The sequence below is a fragment of the Triturus cristatus genome, chromosome 8 (genome assembly GCF_964204655.1).
Source record: "Triturus cristatus chromosome 8, aTriCri1.1, whole genome shotgun sequence".
NCBI classification, from domain to species: domain Eukaryota; kingdom Metazoa; phylum Chordata; class Amphibia; order Caudata; family Salamandridae; genus Triturus; species Triturus cristatus.
Window position 1 is genome coordinate 103,239,908 of NC_140591.1, and position 27,544 is coordinate 103,267,451.

General features: G+C 47.2%; 1 protein-coding gene across 2 annotated transcripts in view; it reads left to right on the forward strand.

The window, feature by feature from the left end:
• Positions 1–27,544, forward strand: part of MAEL (maelstrom spermatogenic transposon silencer) — a 1,256,240-nt gene that overhangs the window by 508,968 nt on the left and 719,728 nt on the right. For both annotated transcript variants that reach the window (XM_085621107.1, XM_085621108.1), the window contains exon 4: positions 26,092–26,247. In XM_085621107.1, the coding sequence (XP_085477233.1) occupies positions 26,092–26,247 (156 nt within the window). The remainder of the gene's footprint in view (positions 1–26,091; positions 26,248–27,544) is intronic.

The window sequence follows — 27,544 nt, forward strand, 5'->3', positions numbered from 1 at the left end:
TATTTTACTCTCTGGAAAGGAGACAAACCTCACTTGAGAATAACAGCGTGCTCCTGGCTGAGCCCAATGCTGTGTCACACCCACCAGTGCCCGCCGATTGCCTCACACCTCTGTGTTGTATTCCACCAGTTAGTGCGTATGCTATGACACTCCCTAGCCCATGTGCACTGTAACCCCCCCGTGAATATGTCATGCCACGCTTGCCTTCGCACGGGTTATATTGCCCCATCTAACGTGCCTTCCTTGATGTGTATGTTATACCGCACAGCGCTATGCCATACATATTACAATCTGGGATCCATATCTTTGTCACAGTGCATATGCAACGTTACACTCCCCAGCACATATTTTATATTACAACTTTAGAGACTAGTTAGGTTACACAACACTGCCCTGTGCATATTACACTCCAAGGCGCATATCGCATGGCACACGCTAGTGCCTGTGCTATCTCGCGCTCTCCAATGAATCGGTCATTGTGCACAATGTATTGCATATTATATTTCACGCCCAGGTTCATCTTGTATCACAATTTTTAGTGCATAGTTTATACCATATACTACATCTAGTTTTCATTTTCATCTTGGGACCAATATACATGATAGCACCTCACTAAAAAGCATTGCAGTTAATAGAAGGTTTTAAGACTTTAGTTACATTACAAATCATTTGTTGATGGTACCATACTCATTTTAGGAATTGTGGTATGTTCTAAGGTGATTTCACCATGTGAAAAAGCCTTCTGCTGGGATATCATGATTGAGAGAAAAATATTTTCTCATGCTTTTCCCACAGAGGTTTGGAAGGTGATCTATAAGCTAAACTGAGAGCTTATTTTCTGTAAATTCACATTATCTTTCTCAGTCATGTGAGAATGAAGTCTGACATTCTCAGTAAAACATGTACATCCAACAAGGGCAGAGACTGTCAGTTGATTCCTTTGTGTTCTACTGCAGCTTCCCAGAGTGTTCCAAAGAACAACTAGAGCGCTAACAGTCCTACTTATGATAAACGTATGGCACACCTGAAGCCATCTTGCTTGAATTAAAGTGGTAACTCTTAAAACATTTAATTTAAAAAGGAACACAATGAGGGGGTTCATTTTGCCATAAAAAGTATGATTAGTGCTGCAGAAAGAAAAAATTCTGACATGCACTTTCAATACCAGCAGCAGTTTTCCCTGGTGAGCAGTAGCTTTACTACAGTGATCTAATGAGCAAAAATAGTGCTAACATTCTGAATTTATGGCAAATGTGTGACACATCTGAATGCCTTTGGAATCAAAGTAAAAAACTGAAAGTATTTCCTACTGAGGAGACTGCAGTAAATGAGGAAATTAGGAAACTTCATAACAAATAAGTCTGCCAAGATGGCCACCAGAGACAAAAGAGCCCAAATGTAGCCCAAAATCACCCAGATGTAGCCCAAGTATAGCCCAATGACAGAATGTCCCAGAGTGTTCTTAAAAACAACTAGAGCGCTTACTGTCTTCATTATGACAAAAGTATGGCACACCTGAAGCCATCTTGATTGGAATAAACTGGTAACACTTAAAACATTTAATTTAAAAAGGAACACAATGAGGGGGTTCGTTTTGCCATAGAAATTATGATTAATGCTGAAGAAAGAAAATGAGGGCACATTTTGAGTGACTTCTCAAATCCTCTTCTATTTCATTAAAAAATTCTGACATGCAGACTGAAACATGCACTTTTAATACCAGGAGCAGACTTCCATGGTGAACAGTAGTTTTACTACAGTGATCTAATGAGCAACTAGAGTGCTAACATTCAGAATTTACGGCAAATGTGTGACATATCTGAATACCTTCATGATGGAATCAAAGTAAAAAACTGAAAGCATTTCCTACTGAGGAGACTGCAGTACATGAGGAAATTGGGAAACTTCATAACAAATAAATCTCCCAAGATGGCCACCGGAGACAAAAGAGCCCAAATGTAGCCCAAAATCAACCAGATGTAGCCCAAATATAGCCCAATGACAGAAGTGTGCAAAACACTTATTCTTTTGTGTTTTTGCAGTGTTATATAGTGCAGACTTGTCAGGTATTGGAGTGCTTTACATGAGCATTGGTTACATCACACAAGAACAAATTCATTTTGGTTGTAGACATGGGGAGACTAAGTGATTTGACCAGAATCACAGAATGTCGAGCTGAAGCAGAAACTCCAACCTGGTTCCCCAGTTGCAAAGTCTGCAGTTCTGGAAGTAACACCACATCCTCTCCCCTAAGTGCAACATTTAATCAAGTGGTCAACTGGATAAAAAAACATAAAGGTAACAAATAATTTAAAAGTGCTTTCTCGCTATTTGAAAACTCAGAAAATATGTCCTTATTTTAGTCTTTTAGAGCACTAACCATAATTTTGATGCCAATAAGACCCTCTCATATATGTAATTTCTAAAGGAAATGCTCTAGGTATTACAGTTTTGATTACATCAAGATGACGTCAGGCGTTCCACACTTTTGTAATAAATATAGAATGTTAGCAATCTAGTTGTTCATTAGGATACTGTTGAGAGGCAGAGGCCAGGGGCACGGACTCTGAAAATTGAAGGCAGGTAGGAGGGTGCAAAGGCAACAATTTAACCACACTGAGCAGGCAGGAAGGGCCGTGGCAGCACAACAGACTATGGAGGGCAGTGGAAAGGTGGCAGGGGCAACAAACCAACAATACAGGACTTGCAAGAGAGGCTGTGGCAATGTAATAGACCATTGTGGGCAGAAGGAAGAGGCAATGGTAGTACAACCATATATGCCAACAGACCCGATTCAGCCAGGAAACGTCCAATGTTTTTAAGCTCAAATGGGCTTTATTTTATCCGTCTCCTGTCTACAATCTCCTCTTTTTCAATGTAACTCAAATGGGAAAATCAATACCCCAGTTTTTTTTCAAAATCTCCCTCTTACCAAGTTCAAAATATTCGCAAGTATGGTACATTGGATCATGGAAGGAAATGGGGTAGGGACATGGACTTGGATAACAGAGGACAGGAGGGACATGGAGAGGTGCACCAAACTGACCCTGCAGGGCAGGCATCAGGGTTTGCAGCAGCACAATACACCACACAGGGCATGCGGGACGGGAGTGCAGCAAAACAATCCATAGAAAGCAAGAGGGAGGGGACAGGACCATGCACATGGACAACAGAGAACAGATAGGAAAGAGGCAATGGTAGCTAGCTGACCATAATGGACAGACAGGAGAGAAAGCTGCAGCATAACAGACCATAAAGGGCAGGAGGGACGGATCAGGGGCATTACAATGGACGGGCAAGCCAGGAGGGAGGGAATAGGGGTCTGCACATGGAAACAGAGGGCTGGGGGCAAGGTGGCAGGGCAGGAGCAGCAAGATGACCATGGAGGTCAGGCAGGATGGGCACTAGAAACAAGACACACCATGGAGAGCAACAATGAGACTATGGTGGCATACACACAGACCACACAGGGAAGGTGGGAGGGGCCATGGCAGCACAGAAGAGCATGCATGGCAAGCGGGAGGGTTAGTGGCAGCACAATGGCTATGATGGACAAGGAGGGTGCAGGGGCATGCACAAAGGACCATGGAGGATAGAAGGGAGGGTTAGGACCTGGGCATAGACAAAGTTCAGGGGAAGGGGCCTCACAACAGTCCGCGCGGGGCAGGCAGGAGGAGCAGTTGCAGCACAACAGATCAGGGAGGGCAGAAGGGTGTGGCAGTAAAATGGACCATGGAGGACAGGAGGAAGGCGATAGGGGCATGGCATGTGGACAGGCAAGGTGGAGGTGGCAGGGACAGGTTACAGTCATCTGACAATGCTAGGCAGGTGGGAGGGGAGAGGCAGCTCAACAGAACCCTCAGAGTAGATAGGAGTGGAACGTCCATGGAACATAGTGGGCAAAAAGGATGGAGCAGGGGCATGCACAAAGTCATCGGAGGGCAGGGGGAAGGAGAATAGGGGCAGCAAGCTAAGCACAGAGGCTAAGCAGGAGGTCAATGATGGGCCATAGAATTGGGCAATGGAGGGCAGGAGGAGTGGACTGGTACATCATGCTAAATGGAGGGCAGTGGCAGCACATCGGACCATGCATGGCAGGAGGGAGGAGGCTAGTCCATGGATTCCGACAACAGAGGATAGGGAGGAGGTGGATGGGGCTGCAAGCTAACTGTTCAGAGAAGGTGGGTATTAGGAACTTTATTGTTTTTAAAATGTGTGTCTGTGCGAACTACTTAAAATATGAACAAGTATGCAGCATAATCTCACTTTTATTCAGGAAGAAGAGGACGTTTGTGACTGTGACTCCGGGCTGTCTTGGCAGAAACACCCCCTGACCCTCCACCCCCATCGCAAAATGTAATGCCTGTGAAAAGGGTAGGTGGACGCAGTGTTATATAGAACATAATCCTGAGAGCACGATTGAAAATGAAAACTAGATATAGTGTATGGTATAAACTATGCACTAAAAATTGTGATACAAGATGAACCTGGGCGTGAAATATAATATGCAATACATTGTGCACAATGACCGATTCATTGGAGAGCGCGAGATAGCACAGGCACTAGCGTGTGCCATGCGATATGCGCCTTGGAGTGTAATATGCACAGGGCAGTGTTGTGTAACCTAACTAGTCTCTAAAGTTGTAATATAAAATATGTGCTGGGGAGTGTAACGTTGCATATGCACTGTGACAAAGATATGGATCCCAGATTGTAATATGTATGGCATAGCGCTGTGCGGTATAACATACACATCAAGGAAGGCACGTTAGATGGGGCAATATAACCCGTGCGAAGGCAAGTGTGGCATGACATATTCACGGGGGGGTTACAGTGCACATGGGCTAGGGAGTGTCATAGCATACGCACTAACTAGTGGAATACAACACAGAGGTGTGAGGCAATCGGCGGGCACTGGTGGGTGTGACACAGCATTGGGCTCAGCCAGGAGCACGCTGTTATTCTCAAGTGAGGTTTGTCTCCTTTCCAGAGAGTAAAATAAAAAGTATTACACATCCGGCGGTAGATGTTTTTTTTATTAACCGTGAGGGGGGTTTCTTGCATAGTTTGGTCGAATTTTTGTCGAATCCCCTTTGAATGGCTTGGTGTGCGTGTATATTAAATGTGCCCGTTAATAGCTACCCATGTTTGTATAAATAAACGACAAGGGTGTCTACTTGGAGAGTGCCCACCGGCGGGGGAGCCGGGATTAGGCACGGTAGGGCGTCCGACACGTCAGAGCTTCACTAGCGGTGTAAATACATTCCTTGTGGATTCATTCAATGCATAGTCGCCTTTTAATGAATATCACGCAAATCGTCATGGTGATAGGTACATACGGTGTGTCCAGCATGTCCTAGGTGTTTCTATAAATATATATATTTTTAAAATAATAAAAAACAAAGGCCGGCCCCGGGGGATGGGGTCCCCGGAGCCATAAGTGGCCGGAGGGGGGCAACGCAGCCCCCTCCTAAAGAATTTAAATTAAAAAAAGGCCATGACCCGGGGGTTGGGGTCCCCGGGGCCGATTAAGGCCTTGGGAGGGCCAAATAAATTTTTTTCAATAAAACAAATTAGGGTGCAGGCCCTGGGGGATAGGGTCCCCAGGGCCAGTAAATTAGAAAAAGAAGGGGGGGCCACACAGCCCTCCTTCTTAAAAAAATAAAATAAATAAAAGACCGGCATCGCGCTGGAAGCCACGTCCCCTCCTTGCAGCACTCTGCAAACGCGCCCCCTGGCCAGTTGTAAGTTGGGGAATTAATTCCCCTTCGATACTGAGGGTCCCTGAGGGCCAACTAGCCCAACAGGTATCTCCAGTGTGCGCCAGGGAGCTGCGTTGCAGACAGGTGTTCTGAGGCCACGCCCCTTTTTACACCTCTCTGCAATGGCGCTTACTGGACGTACCTAGTGGGCTATCGTGCCCCTAGGGATCCTCAGGATTCAAGGGGACTTAATCTCCCAACTAAAAAAACGGCCACAGGGCATGTTTACACAGTGGGGCAGGAAGGGGACGGGGCCAGAGGTGACGTGTGCAAACACGCCCTGTGGTGCGTTTTAAGTTGGGGAAATAATTCCCCTTCAATCCTGAGGGCCCCTGGGAGCTAACTAGCCCACCAGGTGCTTCCAGTAAGCGCCACTGAGCTGCGTTGCAGAGAGGTGGTCCAGGCCGGGCCACTTTTTACACCTCTCTGCAACGCAGCTCTGTGGCGCATACTGGAGGTACCTAGTGGGCTAGTTGGACCCCCACCGAACCATACAGACACTCATACTGATACTCAAAAAACCAACTAATAACCTATATAGACACTCATGTAGCTACTCACCAACCCATGCAGCCACTTATACACAAAGTGAGAGACTGAAACAGATATTTACACATTTAAACATTACTCACCAAGCCATCTATTCACTAAGATACACTTAATCAGTCAGTTATACAATCAATTTTTCAAAAACAAATCATCCATTTAGACACTTATATACCCATTTATTCTTCCATCGACCTTGAGATATACATATATAAAACATATGTAATTTTCAGAAAAACACACATTCACTGGATGATGTCATGAGTGATGTCATTTGAGATGTCATCAGTGATGTCATGAGTGATGTCACTGACCATGTCATGAGTGATGTAATATGTGACGTCATCAGCAGTGCATTGCGGGGGCGCGAGTTAGTTAGCTGAACTAACTATAACGGGGGAATTTCAATGGTTTTGTACGAGTGAAAAGTCCAGCTAACTATAACTCCCCTGAAACCTATGTTTATTTCTGTGAATGTGTATGTATGTGTATGTATGTGTGTGTATGTGTATGTATGTGAATGTATGTGTATGTGTATGTATATATGTATATGTGTATATGTATGTATATGTGTATGTATGTGTGTATATATATATATATATATATATGTTCAGAAAGCTGCAGAGGGGCTCTTCTCATGCATGGGCACCCTCTCACATAAAACCCAGCACTCTGCCTTTAGGATTGATAAGGCCTGCCATAGGGTCGACTGATAGGTTTATATGTGCAGTGATTAGGATAGATATAGTGAACCTATATCTAAGTAAGGGGTGCATACACCACATTACACAGGCTGCTGTAGCAGACCTGTTGAGTCATTTTCAATGGTCTCCCAGGGGTGGCATAATACATGCTCCAGCTCCTGGGTATATAGTATACCATATACTAGGGACTTATAAGGGTATCCCCGAATTCAATCTAAAGTGTACCCAAAGTACATGCAATCAATTTAGAGAGAAAGGAGCTAGGCTGGGGTCCTGGATAGCAGGATCCCAGCCAGACTAAGTCGAAAACAGCGAAACATCAGCAAAAAGTGGAGGTAACTATAAAAAGCAGATCCTACTCTCCTACAGGGTCAGTATTCCATAGTCTAAGCGTGAGATAACTGGGGATTGGACTGCAGACTGAATGTCCTCCGAAGGCAAGAATGGCTTGATTTTCCTTAATGTGTTGAGCTGATTGACTCCCCTTTGCAGTTCCACTAATGTGATCTTGCATATTCGGGTATTTGTCCAGAGTTCTGCCAAAGATCTTGCAGAGTCAGCAACATGGGGGTTGCAGTTGAGAGCTGCAAGTTGTTTGAGCCAGTCTTGAGTGGGTGCAGAATGATTGTGGGGGGGGAAATCAGGAAGAATTCTCTCTTAAAAGTATTTAGCAAAAGATTGAGTTAACCATTGTTGACTTTTTAGCAGCGCTCAGTTTAGAGTTTTGATGTCATCTGGATAAGAGATTTTCAAATATAATTGAGTGTTATCCCTATACATGGTATTGAATGTTAGAGCGGGTCAGAATTTTGGAGAGTGGTTCCATGATGAGGTTGAAAAGCGTGGACTAGAGTGTGGAACCTTGAGGCACTCCAATTGAGACCAGTGTACTGGTGGCAAGGGAGTGGTTGACTTTAATTGTTTGCATTATGTTTCATAGGAACGAGGCAGATCATTTTAAGGTTTCCCAATAGCCCCATCCTTTTTTTTGTTAAGAACAATCCGGTTTTTATGCTTGACCATATCAAACGCTGAGGACAGATCAAGAAGTATCAATAGGCAGGCTACATTTTGGTCAAGAGATTTCAAGGCGTCATCAGTGATGTGTGTTAGGGCCATTTCAGTACTATGACCCGCTCTGAAACCTAACTGGTGTAGGTCAAGGAGCTGAAACTTCTCAATGTGGTTGCAGATCTGTGTGAACACATTTCTCAAGCAGTTTTGCCTAAGTGATGATATTGGTAATTGGACGGAAATTGTTAGGATCAGCTAAGTCTGCATTTGGATTTTTTGGGTTGGGGGTGACTTGTCCCATCTTGAGGCAATTGGGAATCCTACTCCGCACAAGAGATTCATGGATAATTAAGGACCAGAGTGGATGAATGGCCCATTTGAATCCATCGTTGAAATGATTGGAGGGTTTTAAAGAAGTTCTAGATTTGAGCAGCTCCACATTGCCAAAAGTAAAAAGGAGTTCCATGATGCATTGCTTTTGGAGGGTAGTCTCTGGAGTAGGAAGTAGGTGCTCACTGCGGTTGGCCAAGATGATGGTGAGGGAAAGGTCTGAAGCAGCTGATTTGGCGAAGCGCTTTGCAGTTAAAGTTTAATTTTTCTTGCCCTTTCAGTGAATTGTGCGAAGTCCTCCCATCTGGGGCTAGAGATCTTGGGTGCAAAGATTTTGTTGGTTGAGTTGTTATCTTGTTTGATTTCAAATAGTTTTTTGGGTCTGCTTTTGGGGTTGTCATGCTGTTCCCTGATCAGTTTTTGCTCTACGGATATGCTTGTTATATGAACTTCTAGTCATCCTCAACTGTTTGGGGTTTGTAATAGTGAGTTTCTCCATAGTCTCTTCATAAGCCTTAGTTTGCGACGTTCCTCTTTAGGGAGTGATTAAACCAGGGTTTGGACTGTTTGAGTTGCTTCGGTGCAATTGTCAAATATTTGTCATGGTGTGGCTGTAATGATTCGTAAGGTCATCCAGGTTGTTCATGTTGGGGGGTGGAGAAAGTTGATTTTTACTAATGGATTATAGATCATTCATGTTGATGTCTCAGATTTCGAGCCGGATGTTTAGTTTTGTGCTGCTGACCTTGTCTGACCAGAACCTTTTCCAGGATGTGAAAAGATTTAATGATCCGACCAGTCACAAGGTGCTAAGTTATCAAGTTGTATGATCGCTTTAACTATGATTAGATCAAGGGTGGAGCTCTTGATATTGGTAGGTCCATTGCAGGCCTGGTTGAAGTTTAGTTGGGAGAGGAGAGCCTTGAAGTAGCACAATAAGGGATCATTTGTGTCGTTCCAGTGTAAGTTAAAATCTTTGAGGAAGATATGGTTGGGGTTTTGGTCAGTTTGAGGCAATAAACTCCATGATTTGATTGATGAAGAGCATATTGTAACCTGGGGATGATATATTGTGTGGAGCAATCCAACCATCTTGCCTTTGTTCCAGATTTCAATGTCTTGGTGTTCACAGGAGGACATCATAAAAGTTTGTACTTGTCTCGATGTGAGGATGGCGCGAAAGATGCAGGCAATGCCACCCCCAACTTTAACAGGTCTATTGAGTCTGATAATGTCGTATTCAGGAGGGACTAAGATGTCTAGAATTGGAGAGGTCTCATTAAGCCAGGTTTCAGTTGGGATCAGGAGGTCCAGTTCTTGCGGGAGGATGAGGTCAGAAATATCCGCTGCCTGTTTCACTTCTGACCTGCAGTTGAGAAGCATCGATTTGATGTGCCAGTTAGTTGTTACCGCTTCTAGGTGTGAAATGGCTGCCAGTAGTCTGTTCTTGTTCAGTTCTCAGGCTTTTACTTGATTCTCTAAACGAAATAGTTTGGATGTTGAGTGGTGAGTTTGACGAGAAACTGAGAGAGCCGTTGAAAGATATAAGTAGGGATAGAGTGTCATTGTCATACAGATGGTGATTAGACATATGGGGCCTGGGGCCTGGAGTGGTGATTAAGAAGGGGCCGTGTTTTGCAGAGTGGACTGAGCGGGAGTGGAATGTTTCTCCTGCAGTGTTTATCCTTTTTTGGAGGACTGGGTTGATTAGTCTCCAGGGTAGGATAGAGCTTTCAAAACCTCTCCATCTTCAAAGAGAAGTGTAAGAGGGTCTGCAGGCTATCCTTGACAATTTGGATATCCTGCTTGAGGTTAACCAACTTATTCTCCATGTAGGGCAGGCTAGCGCTGTCAGCGGCAGGCCTAGGAATAGGTAGTGGATGAGACCCCTCAGGGAGAGAGGGTTGTTGGAAGAAAACGTGGGTTCCTCAAAAGTGCGAGGGTAAGTATTGAGGGAGGGGATGGGATCCTGCTTGATGTCAGGCATCTTACCCACAGTGAGGCTCTGGGACCAAGCAACAAATCTGCGCCTGGATAGGCCCAGGCTGCCTCGGAGGCCCCATGACGACAGTGGCTGCAGTAGAGCCTGAGGCTGTAACCATCCGGTTCCGCTGGTGCCATCCCAGCACCGGTGGTATACTACTGGCTTGGCTGTGAGGCCAGAGAACGTGATGGGCGCTGTGCGGCTCGGTGGGGGCAGCCTGGGCCTGGTGACACCACTGCCTGCCGCAGGGGACGCAGACAAATCCACTGGTACTCCTCCAGAGGCGCCCCCGCAAATGATGCAGAGGCCATTATGCTTTAGTTAAAGGCGGAAGTTCAAGCCATGGATTACCGCTTTCATACACTGCCGGTATGGACAGATCGGGGGAGGGTCTTGACCGCCAGGGTGTGTGGCTAGATGGCTCTGAAGAAAGAATATCCAGATACAAGAACGTATCGACCACAGTTGAGAAGGTTCTAGAGAAAATAGTGTGTTATTAAACAGGTGGCAATTAAAACTCTGGCTTTAGAGGCCAGATCGAGGCGCAACAGCATTTGCATTCTGGCTTTTAAAAGACCACAAACCTAGGCCACCCGACTCATTTGTGGAGGGCCTTCTCACTGAACTATTTGACCTCCACAGCTTCTCCCCAACTTTCTCTGTAGAGAGAGCACATCGCGCTCTGGGGCTCTGACCCCTTCCAGGTGCCACGCCACGTTTCAACATTGCACGGTTACTTAAATACAAGGACCGAGATACTGCTCTATGCCTTTTTCGGGAGCGCAGTGAGCTACAACACCAGGTATCTGTTATTTCCATATATCCGGATATCTGAAAGAAACACGTTAGTTATAAATTTCTTACCTTCGAATTACCCCCAGGTGTCAGACTGGATCCCGAGGTTTTTTCGTCAGCAGTACCTCTGCGCGTCGGAAGGTGGCGCTGTTCGGCTCCGCATCAGTCATTGGCGTCGTGGTTGCCGGGATGACTTCTCAGTAGCTGCTTAGATGCTGCCCTCGCGCGTTTTCCTTTTCCGCGCCAGCCAGCACTGATCCAGAGAGAGCGGTACCTCAAGTCACTTTTTGACTGACCTTTTTTCTCGTCTTTTGTCAACGTCTTTTCTTGAGTTCATCGACTCCTGGCTTAGACTCCTGGCTTCATGGGCTGTGGTTCCTGTAACCGAATTATGTCTGTTACGGATCCCCACAGCATGTGCCTCTTCTGCCTGGAACGCGACCATGACCCCAAGTTGTGCTTCGACTGCTGGTTAATGGCGCCGAAAGCTTTGCAGGAATGGTCCAGAAGCTGCTTGAGCACCGGCAGTCTGCTCCGCGCTGTTTGAGGTCCCGGTCGCGAGGGAGGTCGAGAGACCTGTCCTGAATCCATCACCACTGGTCCAAGATATCGAAGTCTTCACACTCTGGGTTGGTTAAGTTGAAGCACAAAAAAGTCGAAGCAGCACCGTCGCTCTTCAACTTCTCCCCGTTGATCAGCTTACGCGATGAGGGATGCGGGTGATCCCATCCCGCGGCTCCGGGCGTGGAGCTCGAGGAGTCGACTCTGGGTTTCCCTCCCTTCCCGGGACCTGGAACGACTCCCGCCCAACTTGGTATGTTCTAAGAAGCGATGCATGCCATCTTTGGCGACCCGAACCTGCTGGCGTGCCTTCGGGCCCTGAAAACTTGGTTGGGGGATTGAGACCTTATCTGCCGTCTGCTCCGGCCTTGGCGCCGCCACCCCCCTGTGGATCCAGGCCTGGATACGGATCAGCGCCGGTTGACCTAATCACACCTCCACCGGTGCTGCTTGTTCCAGCACCACAACCGATGCCGGTCATGTCCCCTGCCGGCATCAACCCTAGCCTCCTACCCAAAGTGGACCCGGAGACGGATCGCCAGATCTGGCACCGAGAGCATTTATTGTGCCCCTGTTCACTCCTGGGGTCCTTTTTCACCCAGATTGGCAACCTGAGGAGGAGGACTGGGAGGGGTCAGGTAACCCTTTGACTGATCAGAAGGAATCGGAGCAGGACTGTAGAGAGGAACTGGGGATTGCCCGTGGTCTTGACACCTCTCCTGAGCTTGGAATGTTGTCTCCTCCTACCGTTGGTACGGAGGAGGGAGCGTCCTATGCAGTGGTATTGCGTAGGGCGGCTGAGGCCCTCAACCTCGAGCTTCCTACGGTGGCGGTCAGGACTAACCACCTGACTGAAGAGCTTCAACCTGCGGCGAGCTCTTTCGGAGCCCCTGCTGCCGTTTAATGAGGTGCTCACAGACGTCCGTTTGGGCACATGGTCCAGGCCCAGCACGGGGGCTCCTGTGGATAGGATGTTTGTTCGATGCCACCGCCTGGCTCCGGGCTAGCCCACTTACCTCTCCCAACACCCCGCCCCGGAGAGCTTGGTGGTCCAAGCCTCTACTTCCAAGAGCGCATACCCTACCGCTCCCCCGGTAAGGGAATTTAAGAAGCTGGACCATCTCGGGGGGGGGGGAATTTCTCTTCCGCCAGCTTGGGACTGCGGTCATTATAAAACACATGTCTATTATGCCATTATTCCCACTCTGTGTGAGATACGGTTGCTCTTCCAGGCTGTCACTGCTGGGAGGGATGCGGCCAAGTTTACTATCTTTTGTGGGCTGGATACCGCTGACTCTCTGGGCTGGACAATTTAAATGTCAGTAGCACTTAGTCGCTACGCCTAGATGAGATCGACTGGCTTTTCAGGGAATGTTCAGAACACCTTGATGGACATGCCTTTTGAGGATTGTCTCCTTTTTGGCGACAAAGCAAACTACGCTCTAGAGCGTTTCCAAGTCCTTGGGCTTCTCCAGCCGCCCAGCGCAGTCTGCTTTTCGCCCCTTTCGTGGCTACGAGAGGGGTGCCCAGAGCCACAGGCTGCAGCAAGTTACCCAACCTTCGCTCGGCCAGGGATGTGTGACCCAATGCTGTTAAGGGGGCCAGCGGGCCGTCCAGTCCACCAACCCCCCCCCCCCCCCCCCCCGCAGCTGCCTCCAAACTCTCCTAGTCCGACCTTTCAGGCCCATCACATGCCACTGGGCGACAGGATTCGCCATCACTTCCCCCAGTGGCGCAGCATCACGTCTGACATGTAGGTTCTACAAATAGTCCAAAGGGGCTACTCCCTCACCTTCGAGACTACACCTCCAGCCATGCCATCGAGATAACACCACATGTTGGAGGATTATCTGTCCCTTCTCCAGCAGGAAGTTACGTCTCTCTTGGCCAAGGGAGCATCAAGCGCGTTCCTGTCCTAGAAGTAGGTTGTGGTTGTTATTCCCAATACTTTATGGTCCCCAAAAAGCACAAGGGCCTGCCTCCTATCTTGGATCTCAGGGAAGCCATCCGCTTCTTCCGAAAGGAGAAGTTCAAGATGTTGATGCTTGCTCATGTCTTGTCTGCCCTCGACCCGGAAGACTGGATGGTAGCATTGGACTTGCAGGATGCTTATTTTTACATCCCCGACCTGTCCCACCGGCATTACCTACGGTTCACGGTAGGCCACGAGCATTTTCATTTTACAGTTCTCCCCATTGTCCTTACCAGCGCCACTCGGGTGCTGGCAGTGGTCACAGCGCAGATCAGGGGTTTGTCTTCCCCCTATCTTGACGACTTGCTGTTAAAGGCGGGCTTGCTCCAGGCAGTCGTATCGCACCTCCAGACTACAGCCGACCTCCTGCATTTGCTGGGTTTTTCCATCAATTTGCCCAAGTCTCACCTGATTCCCTCTCAGAAGCTCCTCTTCATCAGAGCGGTTCTGGACAGGACTCTGTTTCGGGTTTATCCTCCTGAACAGCGAGTCCAGGATATTCGGGCTATGATTCTGATCTTTCAGCCTCTATCCCGGGTTTCGGTCAGAATGACACTCTGGCTACTGGGCCTGATGGCCTACTGCATCCTGCTGGTGGACCATGCCAGATGGCATATGCAGGCTTTGTAGTGAGACCAGAAGTTCCAGTGGGCACAACATCAGGGGAACCTGTCCGATTGCGTCCAGATCTCGGAGGGCACTGCACACCAATTGTAGTGGTGGCTAACGAACCAGGATTGGGTTAACGGCAGATCCCTTTCCCTTCCCCAACCAGAGTTCACAGTGGTGACCGATGCATCACTTCTGGGATGAGGCAGCCACACTGGGGAGGTGGAGATCAGAGGCCTCTGGTCTCCTGCGGAGTCCGGGATCCACATCAACTTTCTGGAGCTTCAGGCGATTTTTCTTGCACCCAAGGCATACCTTCCCTCTGTCCGGGCAGGAGCAGTGCAGGTGTTCACACACACCACAGCAATGTGGTACTGCAACAAACAAGTCTGGGTGGGGTTGTGGACCCTATGTCAAGAGGCCCTCCGCCTCTGAACATGGCTGGAACATCAGGGCATAACTCTGATTGTTCAACACCTGGCAGGTTCCCTGAACACCAGGGCGGACGATCTCAGCTGTAGGTACATGATGGATCACGAATGACGTCTTCACTCTGAGGTGGGGCAAGGTCTCTTTTAACAGTGGGGAGAGCCTTGGTTCGATCTATTCGCCACCAAAGAACTCGCAATGTCGGCAATTCTGCTCATTGGAATTTCCAAGGCGGCACTCGCTAGGCGACGCTTTTTGTTGTGAGTGAGGTTGCGGTCTGTTGTACGCCTTTCCGCCAATACCATTTCTGCCCAGAGTGCTGAAGATCAGGCGCGACCGGGCCCAAGTCAGTCTTGTGGCTCCAGATTGGGCACAAAGAATATGGTATTCTGAGCTGCGCGACATGGCCATCGATCCTCAGAACCGTCTGACTCTTTGGGAGGATCTTCTGTCGCAGCAACACGGGACGGTCCTCCACCCGAACCTGTCCATCCTCCACCTCCTTGCGTGGAGATGGAGCGGTGGCAGTTGAAGTCATTCGACCTGCCTCCCGAAGTCTCTGTTGTAATTCGGTATACGCCTGACAGTTGAACAAATTTGTGGCATGGTGCACAGCAAAGTCTATGGATCCCTTCTTTCTGAGGTTCTTCTGTTCCTTCTTTCCTTGGCCCAGCAGGGCTTTGCTCTGGGCACTATCCAGGGCTGTCTTTCGGCCATCTATGCCTTCCTTCGGCTTCCAGATCAGCCTTCCCTTTTCAAGTCCTCGGTTGTAAATCGTTTCTTTAAAGGCATAACTCATCTTTCCTCCTATTCCTTTAGTTATGCCTCTGTGGGACTTGAACCTAGTTTTAACTTATTCAATGTGCGCTCCCTTTGCGCCGCTTCCCAAATGTCCTTTGAGGCTCTTGACTCTTAAAACTGTGTTCCTGGTGGCCATCACCTCTGCCAGACTAGTGAGTGAGCTCCAGGCACTTTCTTCTAAGCCTCCTTATCTCTCTGTACATCAGGACAAAGTTGTCCTCAGAACTAGTCCTTCCTTCCTGCCCAAGGTTGTCACTGCCTTTCACATCGGGCAGACCATTACTTTGCCCACCTTCTTTCCGCATCCTTCGAAAGAGGAAGAGAGGCTTCACCGTCTGGACCCAAAACGTGCGCTTTACTTTTATTTGGATTGCACCAAACCGTTCCAGTTGGACAACCAGCTCTTTGTTGGGTACGTGGGCACCAAGAAAGGTCGGGCAGTGCACAAGCGGACTATATCCCGATGGGTCGTCTTGTGTATCAAAACCTGTGATTCTCCAGCAAAGAAGGAGCCTCCAGTGGGGCAATGGGCCCATTCCACCAAGGCGACGGCAGCAAATACTACTTTGGGATTTGGAGTTCCTCTGACATTTGTCAGGCAGCTACGTGTGCTTTGTTGCACACCTTCACCAAACACTACTTCCGTGACAGTCAAGTTCAGAGAGACTGCTTCTTTGGCTGTTTTGTTCTCCTGGACTTTCTGGTGTTGACCTTGGTTCGCAGACCCACTGACAAAGTTGGTATTGCTGGGGTATCTATTGTAAGGTAAGGAATCAATAACTAACGTGTTTCTTTCAGAGGAACAGGTTACTTACCTACCTTGCTATATATCTGTAAGAAACATTGGTTATAGATTCCTTACCGCCCCACCCATCCTCCCCCGTTCTGCGAACTGATTTCTAGGGTTAAGGATATCCTTTCAGGGCCCTAGTTTTGTGCACCAGTGGTCAGTGTCTTGCATGGCTCTGCGTTTCTGGCGCGGAAAGTTGTGTGCAGAACTGACTGCGGAGCAGACAGATGCCAACGACAAACGCGTGAAGGTACTGCTGACGATAACCTTCTGGGTCCAGTCTGATTCCTGGGGGTAGTTCTAAGGTAAGGAATCTATAACTAAGTAATGTTTCTTCCAGATATATTGTTACCGAAGATAAGTAACTTGTTCTTCATCCCCACTCTCCAAGTAGCTCAACCTAAATTTGGCGGTGTAAAGAACACGCTACGTAAGCTGTACATATGGTATGCCATGCTATATCAGGCCTGGCTGCAAATAGACCATAATGGTAAACGGAAGGTCTTCAAGACCCCTGCAGATGCTGCCAGCTATTTTAAAAAGCTCTTAAACTGTTCTCCTGCCCACGTCTGGGACAACCCAGCATCGGACTGAAGACTGGTGGTGCCTAGTACTCCGCAGAATGACACAGAACGTCCGAATGTTGAACTATGCTAAACACATGTACCCTCCTAAATGCGGCTTAAGTCGACGCTGGGGTCCCAGATGACGCCCCTGCATGCCAGCCTTCTACCTCTACTGTTCCCAACGATGCCTGGCAGCACGGATCTTGTACTGTATCCTATGTCTTTATATCTTTTTCCAGTTTGGCCACTGCCTCCAGGTCACCTCTGCCCCCTATTGGTGTATACCGTGGTTATAAGATTGGGAATTTTTCATTATTTGTTTTTAATAATTGGGACTCACAGGATTTCTTGTATCTAGTGGGGGAGGAGAGAGGGCGGTATGGGTATGTTTCAAGTTGGATGAGGTTTAAAAGTTTTATGTTCACAACCATACGATGCCACAAAACAACCCAGTTTGCGTCACTATACTCACACATTCTTTATCCCAAGCTGCATCTCTACACTGACAAGTGGCTTGACTAAACCATTGGAGATATCATGTATCACTTGGAATATACAAGGTATCCACCCGCGCAAGGGCAAGCAAGTTATGGCATATCTGAAAAGACATGGCGTTAAAATAGCTTTCCTGGAAGAAAGTCTTTGACACCTAGATTCTCCTCCCATCTTCGCTAAAAGTTGGCGCACGAATCAATGTGTCCTCATATAGTTAAGACTCCATGGGCACCTGCATAGTTGTACACAAAAGCGGCCCTTTTCAATTGCTCTCTTTGCACTTGGATCCAGAGGGCCGATAAGTTATACTGCATGGTCTGCTTGCAGACAAGCAAGTTTTATTGAGGAACATTTATGGTCCTACGATAGATGACCCCACCGCTTTCCAAGATATATATAACCACATGCAACAGGTGGATGTTGATCAGATAATGGGGGACGGCTTTAATCTGGTCTAATGCCCTCAAATAGACTCCTCCAGCACACACCCAGGCGACAAATCGAAGTCCAGGGCCTGACTTCAACATACTATGGACACATGCACTGCATGATCCCTAGCTCTCTCATTACCCCTCTGACCCTGGTTTCACCTTCTACACATCACCCCATATATTCTGGACAAGATTAGATTATTAGCTCCTGTTGGCCAATGTACTACACTGGGCCTTCAAGGTCGCTGTGCTGCCTCGCACCCTCTCCGACCTTTGCCCGGTTCTATTGCACCTCACTATCCCGTATGGCTCTGAAACCAATAAGCACTGGAGATTTTCCAGCGACTCCCTCCATGATCAGGTTTTCAGGGGCGAATTGCTTGTGGTAGAATACTTTACAATTAAAACTGGCACCATCACTACCCAAGCCATGGTATGGGAGAACTTCAAGGCCTCCATTCGGGGTGTAAGCATATTAAAACAATTTGGCATACTGCGTGACATACGTCTGTAAATTGAACACATTAAGTCTGAGCTACAGAACATAGATGCAGCAGCAATAGAGGATGGAGATCCAAGATTGCACCATAGGGCCTCACTAATGATGGAGTGCTGCAAGCTTGCTGATCGAGAGACTACTTTATTGGGGAAATAAGCTAAGGCATGTCAGTACGGGAGAGTGAGAGGCTGAGACGCATGCTGGCCAGAATGCTTCTTCATTACCAAGCAGCTAGATATAAATTAATGAAATCCGAACAGACGGGTGCGCATGTGTTGGGCATTGAGGGAGTGAAGGCCACATTTCTGGAATACTATAGGCATCTATGCACATCTCGCTTTTCAGTACCCCCTCCCCCCAAGCACTTCCCTCATATTCAGAAGAGGTGGCGATGGTGTGGTTGGATGATGGTCAGCAACAATTCTTGTGCGAGCCTCTCACGCTGGATGAGATTAAGTGGAAGCCATCGTTGCACTCAATGGGTCCAAGGCACCAAGTCTAGATGGCCTTACTGGCGCCTTCCACAAGGCTTTTAAAGACCATCTGGCCCCACAGCTCTTGACATTGTATAATGAAGCCTTATCTACCAGTTCGCTACCACCAACTATGCGAGAAGCAGCACTGGCAATCTTTCAGGACTGCGGATTAATTGGGCCAAGTCTGAGTCGTTCCTACCTACAAATACTGCCCACCAGTGCTGACCGGGCACCATCTTAGATGGTCGGAAAGTCAGACCAGGTACCTAGGCATTCAGCTGCATATTGATCCTGCAATTCCATTATGGGCCGGCTGTAGCAAGAGATGGATTAAATTGACGCTCTCAATGGCAGGTTGGATAGTCATCATCAAAATGGTGGTGCTCCCCCGGTTCATAATCCTCTTCCTCAATATTCCAGTACCTCTCCCCAAGTCTTTTTTTCAGAACCCTGCGTTTTCACCTCCTCTGCCTGATGTGGGCCGGCCGCCGAAAATGTGTGCGCTCAGATACTTTTAACATTGCCATGCGAACGGGGAGCCCTATGGGTGGCCGACCTCCAGCTATATTATTTAGTGGCACAATGCCATTATACGCACCGCTGGTACCATCCAGACTCGTCCATCCCATATTTGAAACCTGTACTAGATCAACTACGGGGGTATCCCACGCTCGGTTATACTACCTTAAGGCATGCCTCTAAACTCTGAGGATATTTTGACAGTACCCTCAACTTGCAGGGCCTGACACGCATTTCGCTGTAGGCTGGGCGGCGCCCCCCTCTACTCCCCAGCTCTCCCACTGAAAACAATACATGGCTCCCTCTCATGAGCCAACTGCTCATGCAACACACACTATTACTTTATAATATCCACACCATAGGGGACTCATTTCCTAATGGCCATGCTCTGCAGCTAGCAGATGATCCTAGGTTCCACGCTGTGCCCTATATACATTGCTTCGTATTGCATTGATCATATGCTACCCTCAGGTCCCAGCTACCTAGATACCCCCTCGCACCAGAAGAGTTTCCACTATTAACTCTTGTAATAACAGACGCAGATGGCACTCACCTGATATCCAGACTCTACCATGCGTGCACGATGCAAAGCAAGGCACAACTGTCCAAGTACGGGAAGCATGGGAACGCGACGTTGGCTTTCCTGTGACACACAAAATGTAGTCATACTGCTGTGTGCAAATTCTGAAAATATCGCTTAACCACAGACAAACGATTGCAGTTTAAGTTCCCACATCAAGCGTACATCACCCCGTTGGAAGTCTCAAAGTGCGATGTCAATAGAACAGATTGTTGCACCAAATGTCAGGCCCCTGCAGCAGACTTCGCACATCTTACATGGACCTGTCCTACTATTTCCATATACTGGCTCTCTGTATATTCACATATCACCAAAATAACAGCCATCGCGTTACAACCAGAAACCGTAATGGCGCTCATGTGACATTCCGCAAACCTTTCCTGATCAGCGCGCAGGTTTATTTCAATGGCTCTGCTGTTGGCGAAACTTGAGATCGCTACACACTGGGACAACACCACATCCCTCTCTTCTAATACATGGCTCAAATACATGACACAATGAGATAACATCATTGCGGACTATACAACACTCCAACCCGACATCATGCCCTGTAGATTTTTGGAAACCGCTAAGTGAATATCTACATAACCTTGAGCAGGATGCAACCAAAGGCCGAGCCCCCCTTCCACTGCCCCCTACTGATCCTGCTTCATGGCTTTGCACATCTCTGCCATTAGAGCAACACCCTGCATCTATTGGATATCTCCCTGTCCTCCCTCCATCTAACTAATAGCCTTTCTCTTCGGTGTGTGTTGAGAAACTGAGCTAATATGACATTGAACTGTGACATTGAACTGTGACATTGAACTGTGACATTGAACTGTGACATTGAACTGTGATATTGAACTGTGGCATGAACACTGAAGAATGTTGTTGCATGTTGTGCTCATGTTTCTGGAAAATCAAAAAAAACAGAACATTAAAAAAAAAATATTTGCATGCATGTCCTTCAGTTTTACTTTGAAGGAGAAACATTTGTGATGGTTGGTACTGTATTGGTAAGGATTGAGTGGGTGCATTTAAACAAAATAATTAAACACCTAGAGTATTGCTGGGACTGGTTGGAAAAGACAGTACTTTGCTAATGCCTTTTTTCCAGCCTCTTTCTCTTTTAGTGTTTTGTTGTCATTCTGTGTTTGAACTGCCTTCAAGTTACGGTAACTAACAGCCATTAATACCTTTTTTATTTGGTATTTTAACAATTGTATTTTACTGTTTGCATGAAAGTAAAGGGATTCTAAACCTGTACTAAGTACTCCTGCCTGTTAAGAAACACCCATACTGTTCTACAAAATGGAGTTTTTTTTTTTTTATTGCATTCATGTGATTGTCCAGAGATCTAAGGCACCAGCTTGCCAAGAATAGATCTGTTTGCTTCACCAGTAACAAGTGTCTGATGTATTCTTATGGATATATCTGCCTGTGGTTTCCTCACCTTTTGAATTACCCCTGCCCCAGCGTTCCATGGAAATTCTTTTCCTAGCTCTCCCACGTGAACGAGGACGTCATAATAGCACGGATCTGCTCGCCACACCGTTGGCGTTACCACAGCCATAAGAAGACCTCGTTGGCGTGCTGAGGTCAGTTCCCTTTTTTCCGTGCCGTCGACGTGTAACGCTTTTTTTCTATGACTCTCCATTTCTCTGTTAATAATTTGTTTCTCCCATCTTCTTTGTCTTTCTGTAAGAATTACTACTTTTAAGAAGTCTGGTTTCAAGTCCTGCAGGGAGTGTGGGGCCATATGTCTATGACTGACCCTCACGATGACTACCTTTGGTGCCTTTCTTCGGACCACGAAGTCGAAGGGTGTTCGTGCTGTCAGAAGATAAACCCAAAGGTGCTGAAGGAACATGAAGCCAAAGTCTTCTTGGCAAGGGCGAAAAAGGAGAAGGGTCGTAAGCGCTCAAAGTCGTCGTCCTCGCATACTTCGAAGTCAAAGAAGCATAGTAAGTCGAAGGGAGACATGGGTCACGACATCCTTATTCAAAGTGCAAGGCTTCTAGACCATCCTCTCCTGTTCAGCGGCGCGGAGAAAGTTTGTCTCTCAATCGCCTTCTCCTTCTCTGCAGGCGACTCTGGTCCTCTCACCGGCTCTGAGGGATTCTCCGGTGTCCAGAGGCTCTTCGCCCAAAGGTTCTCCGGCACCCAGGAATTCTCTAGCTCCCAGAAAGTCTTCTCCTGTTCCTGCAGCTTTGCCTGTGCGGGCACCAATGTCACCGGCTCCGCAGCCCCATCCTCCTGTACGGACTTAGATGGTTCTATAATAAGAGGGTTTGGATTCTTACCCTCCTTTCCCAGGACCAGGAGCGAATCCCTCTCATTTCCTGAATGGGATGTTTGGCATGTTTTCTTGGGCATTCTACCCTCCCGGTGCGCCTTCTGACCCTGTGGGTCCGCTTGCCTTTTACTTGGGCACCCCCAGCAGTATTCCCAGGCACCGTTCGTGCCTTTTAGGCCGACTGCTCCAATCTTGGCTGTTTCCGGTGCCAAGGTTTTTGACTCAGATACCTCAGTCACCGTCTGTTGTTGAACCGGCACCATCACGGATTCGATCGCCGCTGCCTGTTTCGGAAGGTCCTCCTTCAACGCCGGCACGATTGTCACCGGCACTGTGGCTGGGGCCGCCGCAGCTCGCACTGCCGATGCAGATCCTGAAGCAGCGTTCTAGTAGAGAAGCACAAAGTCTGCTAGAAGATTAGTACCGGCAGGAGAAGAAGGTAAGGGAGATTCTTGACTCCGTAGACTAATTCGAAGGTCTACATGAGGCTAGTGGCGTAGACACTTCCCCGGAGTGGTAACTTTCTTCACCAAAGGCTCTTTCCTCTCAGGATGTCGCCCCTTATGTGGTGATCAAGGAAGTTGCTGAATTGTTGGATCGTCAGTTGCCTTCAACTGAAGTAAAGTCAAATATTCTGACTGAAGTGCTTAACTCTGCTTCTTCTAGTGAACCTCTACCGCCTTTCAATGAGGCGTTGACGGAGCCAATTATTGAGGTGTGGCAGAAGCCCTTGCCTGCGCCTGCAGTTTCCAGATCAGTGGCATGTAGAAATAGACCTGCTACTGGTTATCCAGCTTTTCTTGGTGGTTCAAGCTTCTTGCTCCAAGCAGTTGTCTGGGTCCTTTCCTACCACCCTGAGGGATAGAGATTCAAAAAAAGTTAAAACAGTCGGTCAAAAAGGTGTTTTCCTCAGCAAGTATGGTGCTGAAGTCTACAAATGCCACTTGCTTGCTTGGAAGGTATATTCATGCCCTTATGGACTCTGTAAAGCAATTGGACCCTAAACTTCCTGAGGATGATAGTTCATTTTCTTGAGGCTCTTTCATATTCACAAGCAGCTGCCTATCAGGTCTTTCAGTCTGGTCTGGACACTGCAGACTAGGTTGCCCGGGTAATGGGCCCTTCATTTGCTCCGAGAAGACATGCCTGGCTCAGATATTCAGCTTTTTCTTCAGATGTTCAGGCTACTCTAGTGGTTGTGCCTTTTGATGGTTCTAGATTGTTTAGTACCAAGTATGGCTACTTGCAAGATCTTTGGGCCTGCAGTCTCAGCTATTGCTACAAGAGGTATCGAGATTTTGGGAAGGCGACTTCCTTTTGAGGCCGTCAGCAGCCTCAGCAACAACAGCAGCAGAATCTGAACAGGTCGTACAGGGGAAAAAATAGAGGCTGTTTTCGAGGAGCCTCTCGGCAGTAGTCTTCCTCCTCCTATTCTCCTGTCTCCCCCAATATCTCCGGTTTATGGTAGGGCCACAACACTACCAGTTTGCGGTCCTTCCGTTCAATCTCACTTTCGCACCACGGGTCTTCACAATGGTGATGGCAGTGGTGGCAGCATATTAGAGTCAGAGGTTCCTGTTTTCCCTGATCTGGATGACTGGCTGCTAAAAGCCAAGTCTCCAGAGATGGTGTTGCCCCACTTGCATGCAATAACGCAGTTGTTCAACTTGGGTTTCTCGATAAATGTACCCAAGTCTCACATGGTGCCTTCTCAGCGTAGCCTGTTCATAGGGGAAGTACAGGGCACTACTGTGTGTCGAGCTTTCCCGCCTCCGCAGACGATTCTTGACATACAGGAGATGATTCCTTTATTTCACAATGGAGCGGTTGTTCCAGTCTTGAAGGTCCTAGGCCTGCCCGGTCTGTTCGCTTCCTGCTTACTGTTGGTCAACCATGCACACTGGCACATGAGAGCACTCCAGTGGTGCCTTCGCAGGCAGTGGAATCCGCACAATGATGATCGCGGCGAGAAGATAAAAATCTCCAGAGACACTGCAGCTGCGCGGTCTTGGTGGAGTGTGCAGGGCAACCTGTCTCAAGGCAAGCCCTTTCAGCCTCCTCCATCGCAGGAGCAGGTTCTTCACCCCCACCTCCAGAGCCTGCACCATCATGCCTGGAGATTGAACGGAGCAACTTCTGTTTTTCTCTCTCCCACCGGATGTGGTGGATGTTATTTTATCATCCAGGAGACACTACACCAAATCTGTTTAATCTAGGTGGTCTAAATTTGTGAAATGGTGTGGAGAGGAGTCAGTTGATCCTTTGAAGGCCCATTTGTCTGACATTCTGGGATTTTCACTTTATTTGGCCCGTCAGGGTTGTGCTGTGGCTACAGCTAAGGGATATTTTTTGGCTTTGTCGGCTTTTCTCTGTTTACCGTATCAGCAGTCTTTAAGTCCCTTAATGTTATGAGATTCATTAAGGGCCTAACCAATAAGTTTCCTCCCACTCCCTTCATTATGCCTCAGTTGGATTTCAATCTAGTTCTTACATTTCTGATGGGGTCGCCTGTTGAGCCTCTTCATAGTTGCTCGTTGAGGCTTCTTTTTTTCAAGACGGTCTTTTTGATCGCTATTTCCTTGGCCAGGCGGATAAGTCGGCTTCAGGCTCTTACTTCAATACCACCGTTTTTAACCATTCATGCAGAAAAGATGGTTCTAAGGACCAGGGCTGCTTTCCTGCCTAAGGTGGTTACTCCTTTCCATTTAGGACAGTCTATTACTACCTACCTTCTATTCTCCCCCCCCCACCATTCCAAGGAGGAGGAGAGACTTCATCGCCTGGATCCCTAGAGAGCTGTCCGCTTTTACCTGAACAGGACCAGGGATCTAAGGCTGGATGATCAGCTCTTTGTGGGTTACATTGGATGAATGAAAGGAAAAGCTGTCCACAAACGAACACTCTCCAGGTGGATCATCTTCTGTATCAAGATCTGCTACTCCCTGGCAAAAAAGGAGCCGCCTTAAGGTATTTGCGCTCATTCCACCAGTGCAAAGTTTTTTTCTTATTCTGCTTGGCTAGAGGTGTTCCTGTTGTGGAAATCTGTAAGGGGGCAACTTCCCTCCACACGTTTGCGAAGCATTACTGCTTGGATTCTGAGGTTAGGAGGGACTGCCATTTTGCATGCTGTTCTGCAAGATTTATTGGTATAGTCAGGTGGAAACCGTCTTCCGGGAGAGGTACGGCCTGGGGATTCAATTCAAAAGGTGAGGATTCCACAGGCAGATGTATCCATCAGAAGACCAAGTTACTTACCTTCGGTAACGCTTTTTCTGGTGGATACAGTATCGGTCTTTGGATTCCACACTGACCCACCCACCTCCCCGTTGTCCTCCTATTCATACCGATAAAGTTATAACTGTCTGACATGGTTATTTTTAATGTCATTTTCATGCATACAGTTTGGTGCTAGGAAGTGCTTCGTTTATTGGCTTTTCCTTTCTGTTTGTTTATACTATATGTATTTGTATATATATTATATATACTGTAGATACTTGTGGAAATGTTGTCGGTCCGCCCCTTTGTCTCGGAGTCTTAGAAAAAAGGATGGAACTGACATCAGCGTGCCAACATGGTCTTCGTATGGCTTCGGTGACATCATACGGTGTCGCGAGCGGAGCTGTGCTATTATGACGTCCTCGACGACATGGGAGAGCTAGGAAAAGAATGCCCGTGGAATGCTGGCGCAGGGGTAATTCAAAAGGTGAGGAATCCATAGGCAGGTACTGTATTCACCAGAAAAAGCGTTACCGAAGGTAAGTAACTTGTTCTTCTGGTCTTCTAAATTCATATGGTGGCACTATCATAAAGGTAGGGCTAGATATCCCCTGTCTGGTTAAATCTGGTTAATTCTGAGCATAAGTAATTGTTGAGCTAGCGGTGTTTTTATAAATATTAACCCCAGTATGGACAAATGTTTCACTTTGCATTTTTGTTGTATCTTCTTTTAGATTTTCCTTGGGGCACTTTTTACTTTATTAATATTTTGAGCCATGGTGAGCTACCTCCACACTGTGAGCAACGTTTCTTGCCTTGTGAGATTGGATCCATTCGATACACCCTAAGCAATGGCATACTGGACTGCTTCCACCACTTCATTGATCCTGGTACCTTCTTCCTTATAAATATTTGTGTACTCATTTCTTATTTTTGTATTTGAAAGTATTCTGGTATAGCTTGTTTTTAAAATTGCAGTTTGGTATTTGATATTTGGTGTGCCGATTTGATGAACTGTGCTATTGAGTCCATCTTCCTGTCGCCTCAAAGGAGGTCCTGCATTCACCCAGGTCTTTCATCTTTATTTAAAAGAACTACAGCCTAGTGCATAGATTGGGCATTGTTAACTAGGGTCCTCCTCTTTGTCCACTGGCTTACAGATGTTCCCTTGGCTGCTAAGCCATGACAAACATCAATATATGTGGGTTATGGAACAAGTTTGTTCAACAGCGAGTTGCAAGGTCTCAACCCCATTCAGTCCCACCTATCTGATTCCTCTATTCCTCACACTGTTTCTTGCCCCACGGGGCATAGTATCTAGAACTGTACAGAATTTTTTGGCTGTACTATCCAACTTGGTCTCTCCCTCGCCAGCCTTGTTTAAGTCCCTAATTCTGGTTTATTTTCCCAAGGGTTTGTTTTACTTGTTTCCTCACACTCTATTTATTGTTCCTCTGTGAAATTTATGTTAACGTTCCTCCTGATAACTGCCTTCAGCAGATGCACAGTTGCCCTATTTGACTCCTGACGCTGGAAACTTTCTTCCTAGTAGCAATGACCTGCCCAATCACCGTTCATGGAAATTTCAGTCGAAAGTAGTTTTTGACACTTGTTGTTTCTTTTTTTTTTTTTTTGCAATACAGTTTATTAACGATTCAAAATATTGCCCACCTAACAGGCCCTTAATTGAAACCCTGTTAATCCCACAGTAGACTAATAGATCCATACATTTCACAGTAAGCACAGTGATTTGGCAGACACATTCTCCAGCGTTCTATATATAAACACTAAACAGCCCCCCAGGAAGACCAATAACATCCAGCTGTGCGACTCTATATGAAAACAAAACCACCTATATGGATTATTTCCTAGCCCCTCTAGTAACGTCATTAAGCTTCTATAAAAAATACACGGGATTTTTTGTGAATCCTTGCAGACACGGGGATGGGTTTCTCTTGGTGACAATCAATGTAGTGTCACACTATACTTCCATCAGCCATGAAGTAGGGTTAAGGGCAGTAAAATACTACTCATCCCAAAGAAAGGTTAAGAATTTCAAACATTCTCAGATGTTATGTTAGTCATTTTTATAAGGCGCGCAGCTGCCCCAGCCAAGGGGCGTCCCGGCGCCTGATCAGGTACCACAACACAACAAATCAATGCTGGGAAGGAGAGGAAGGAATCAGT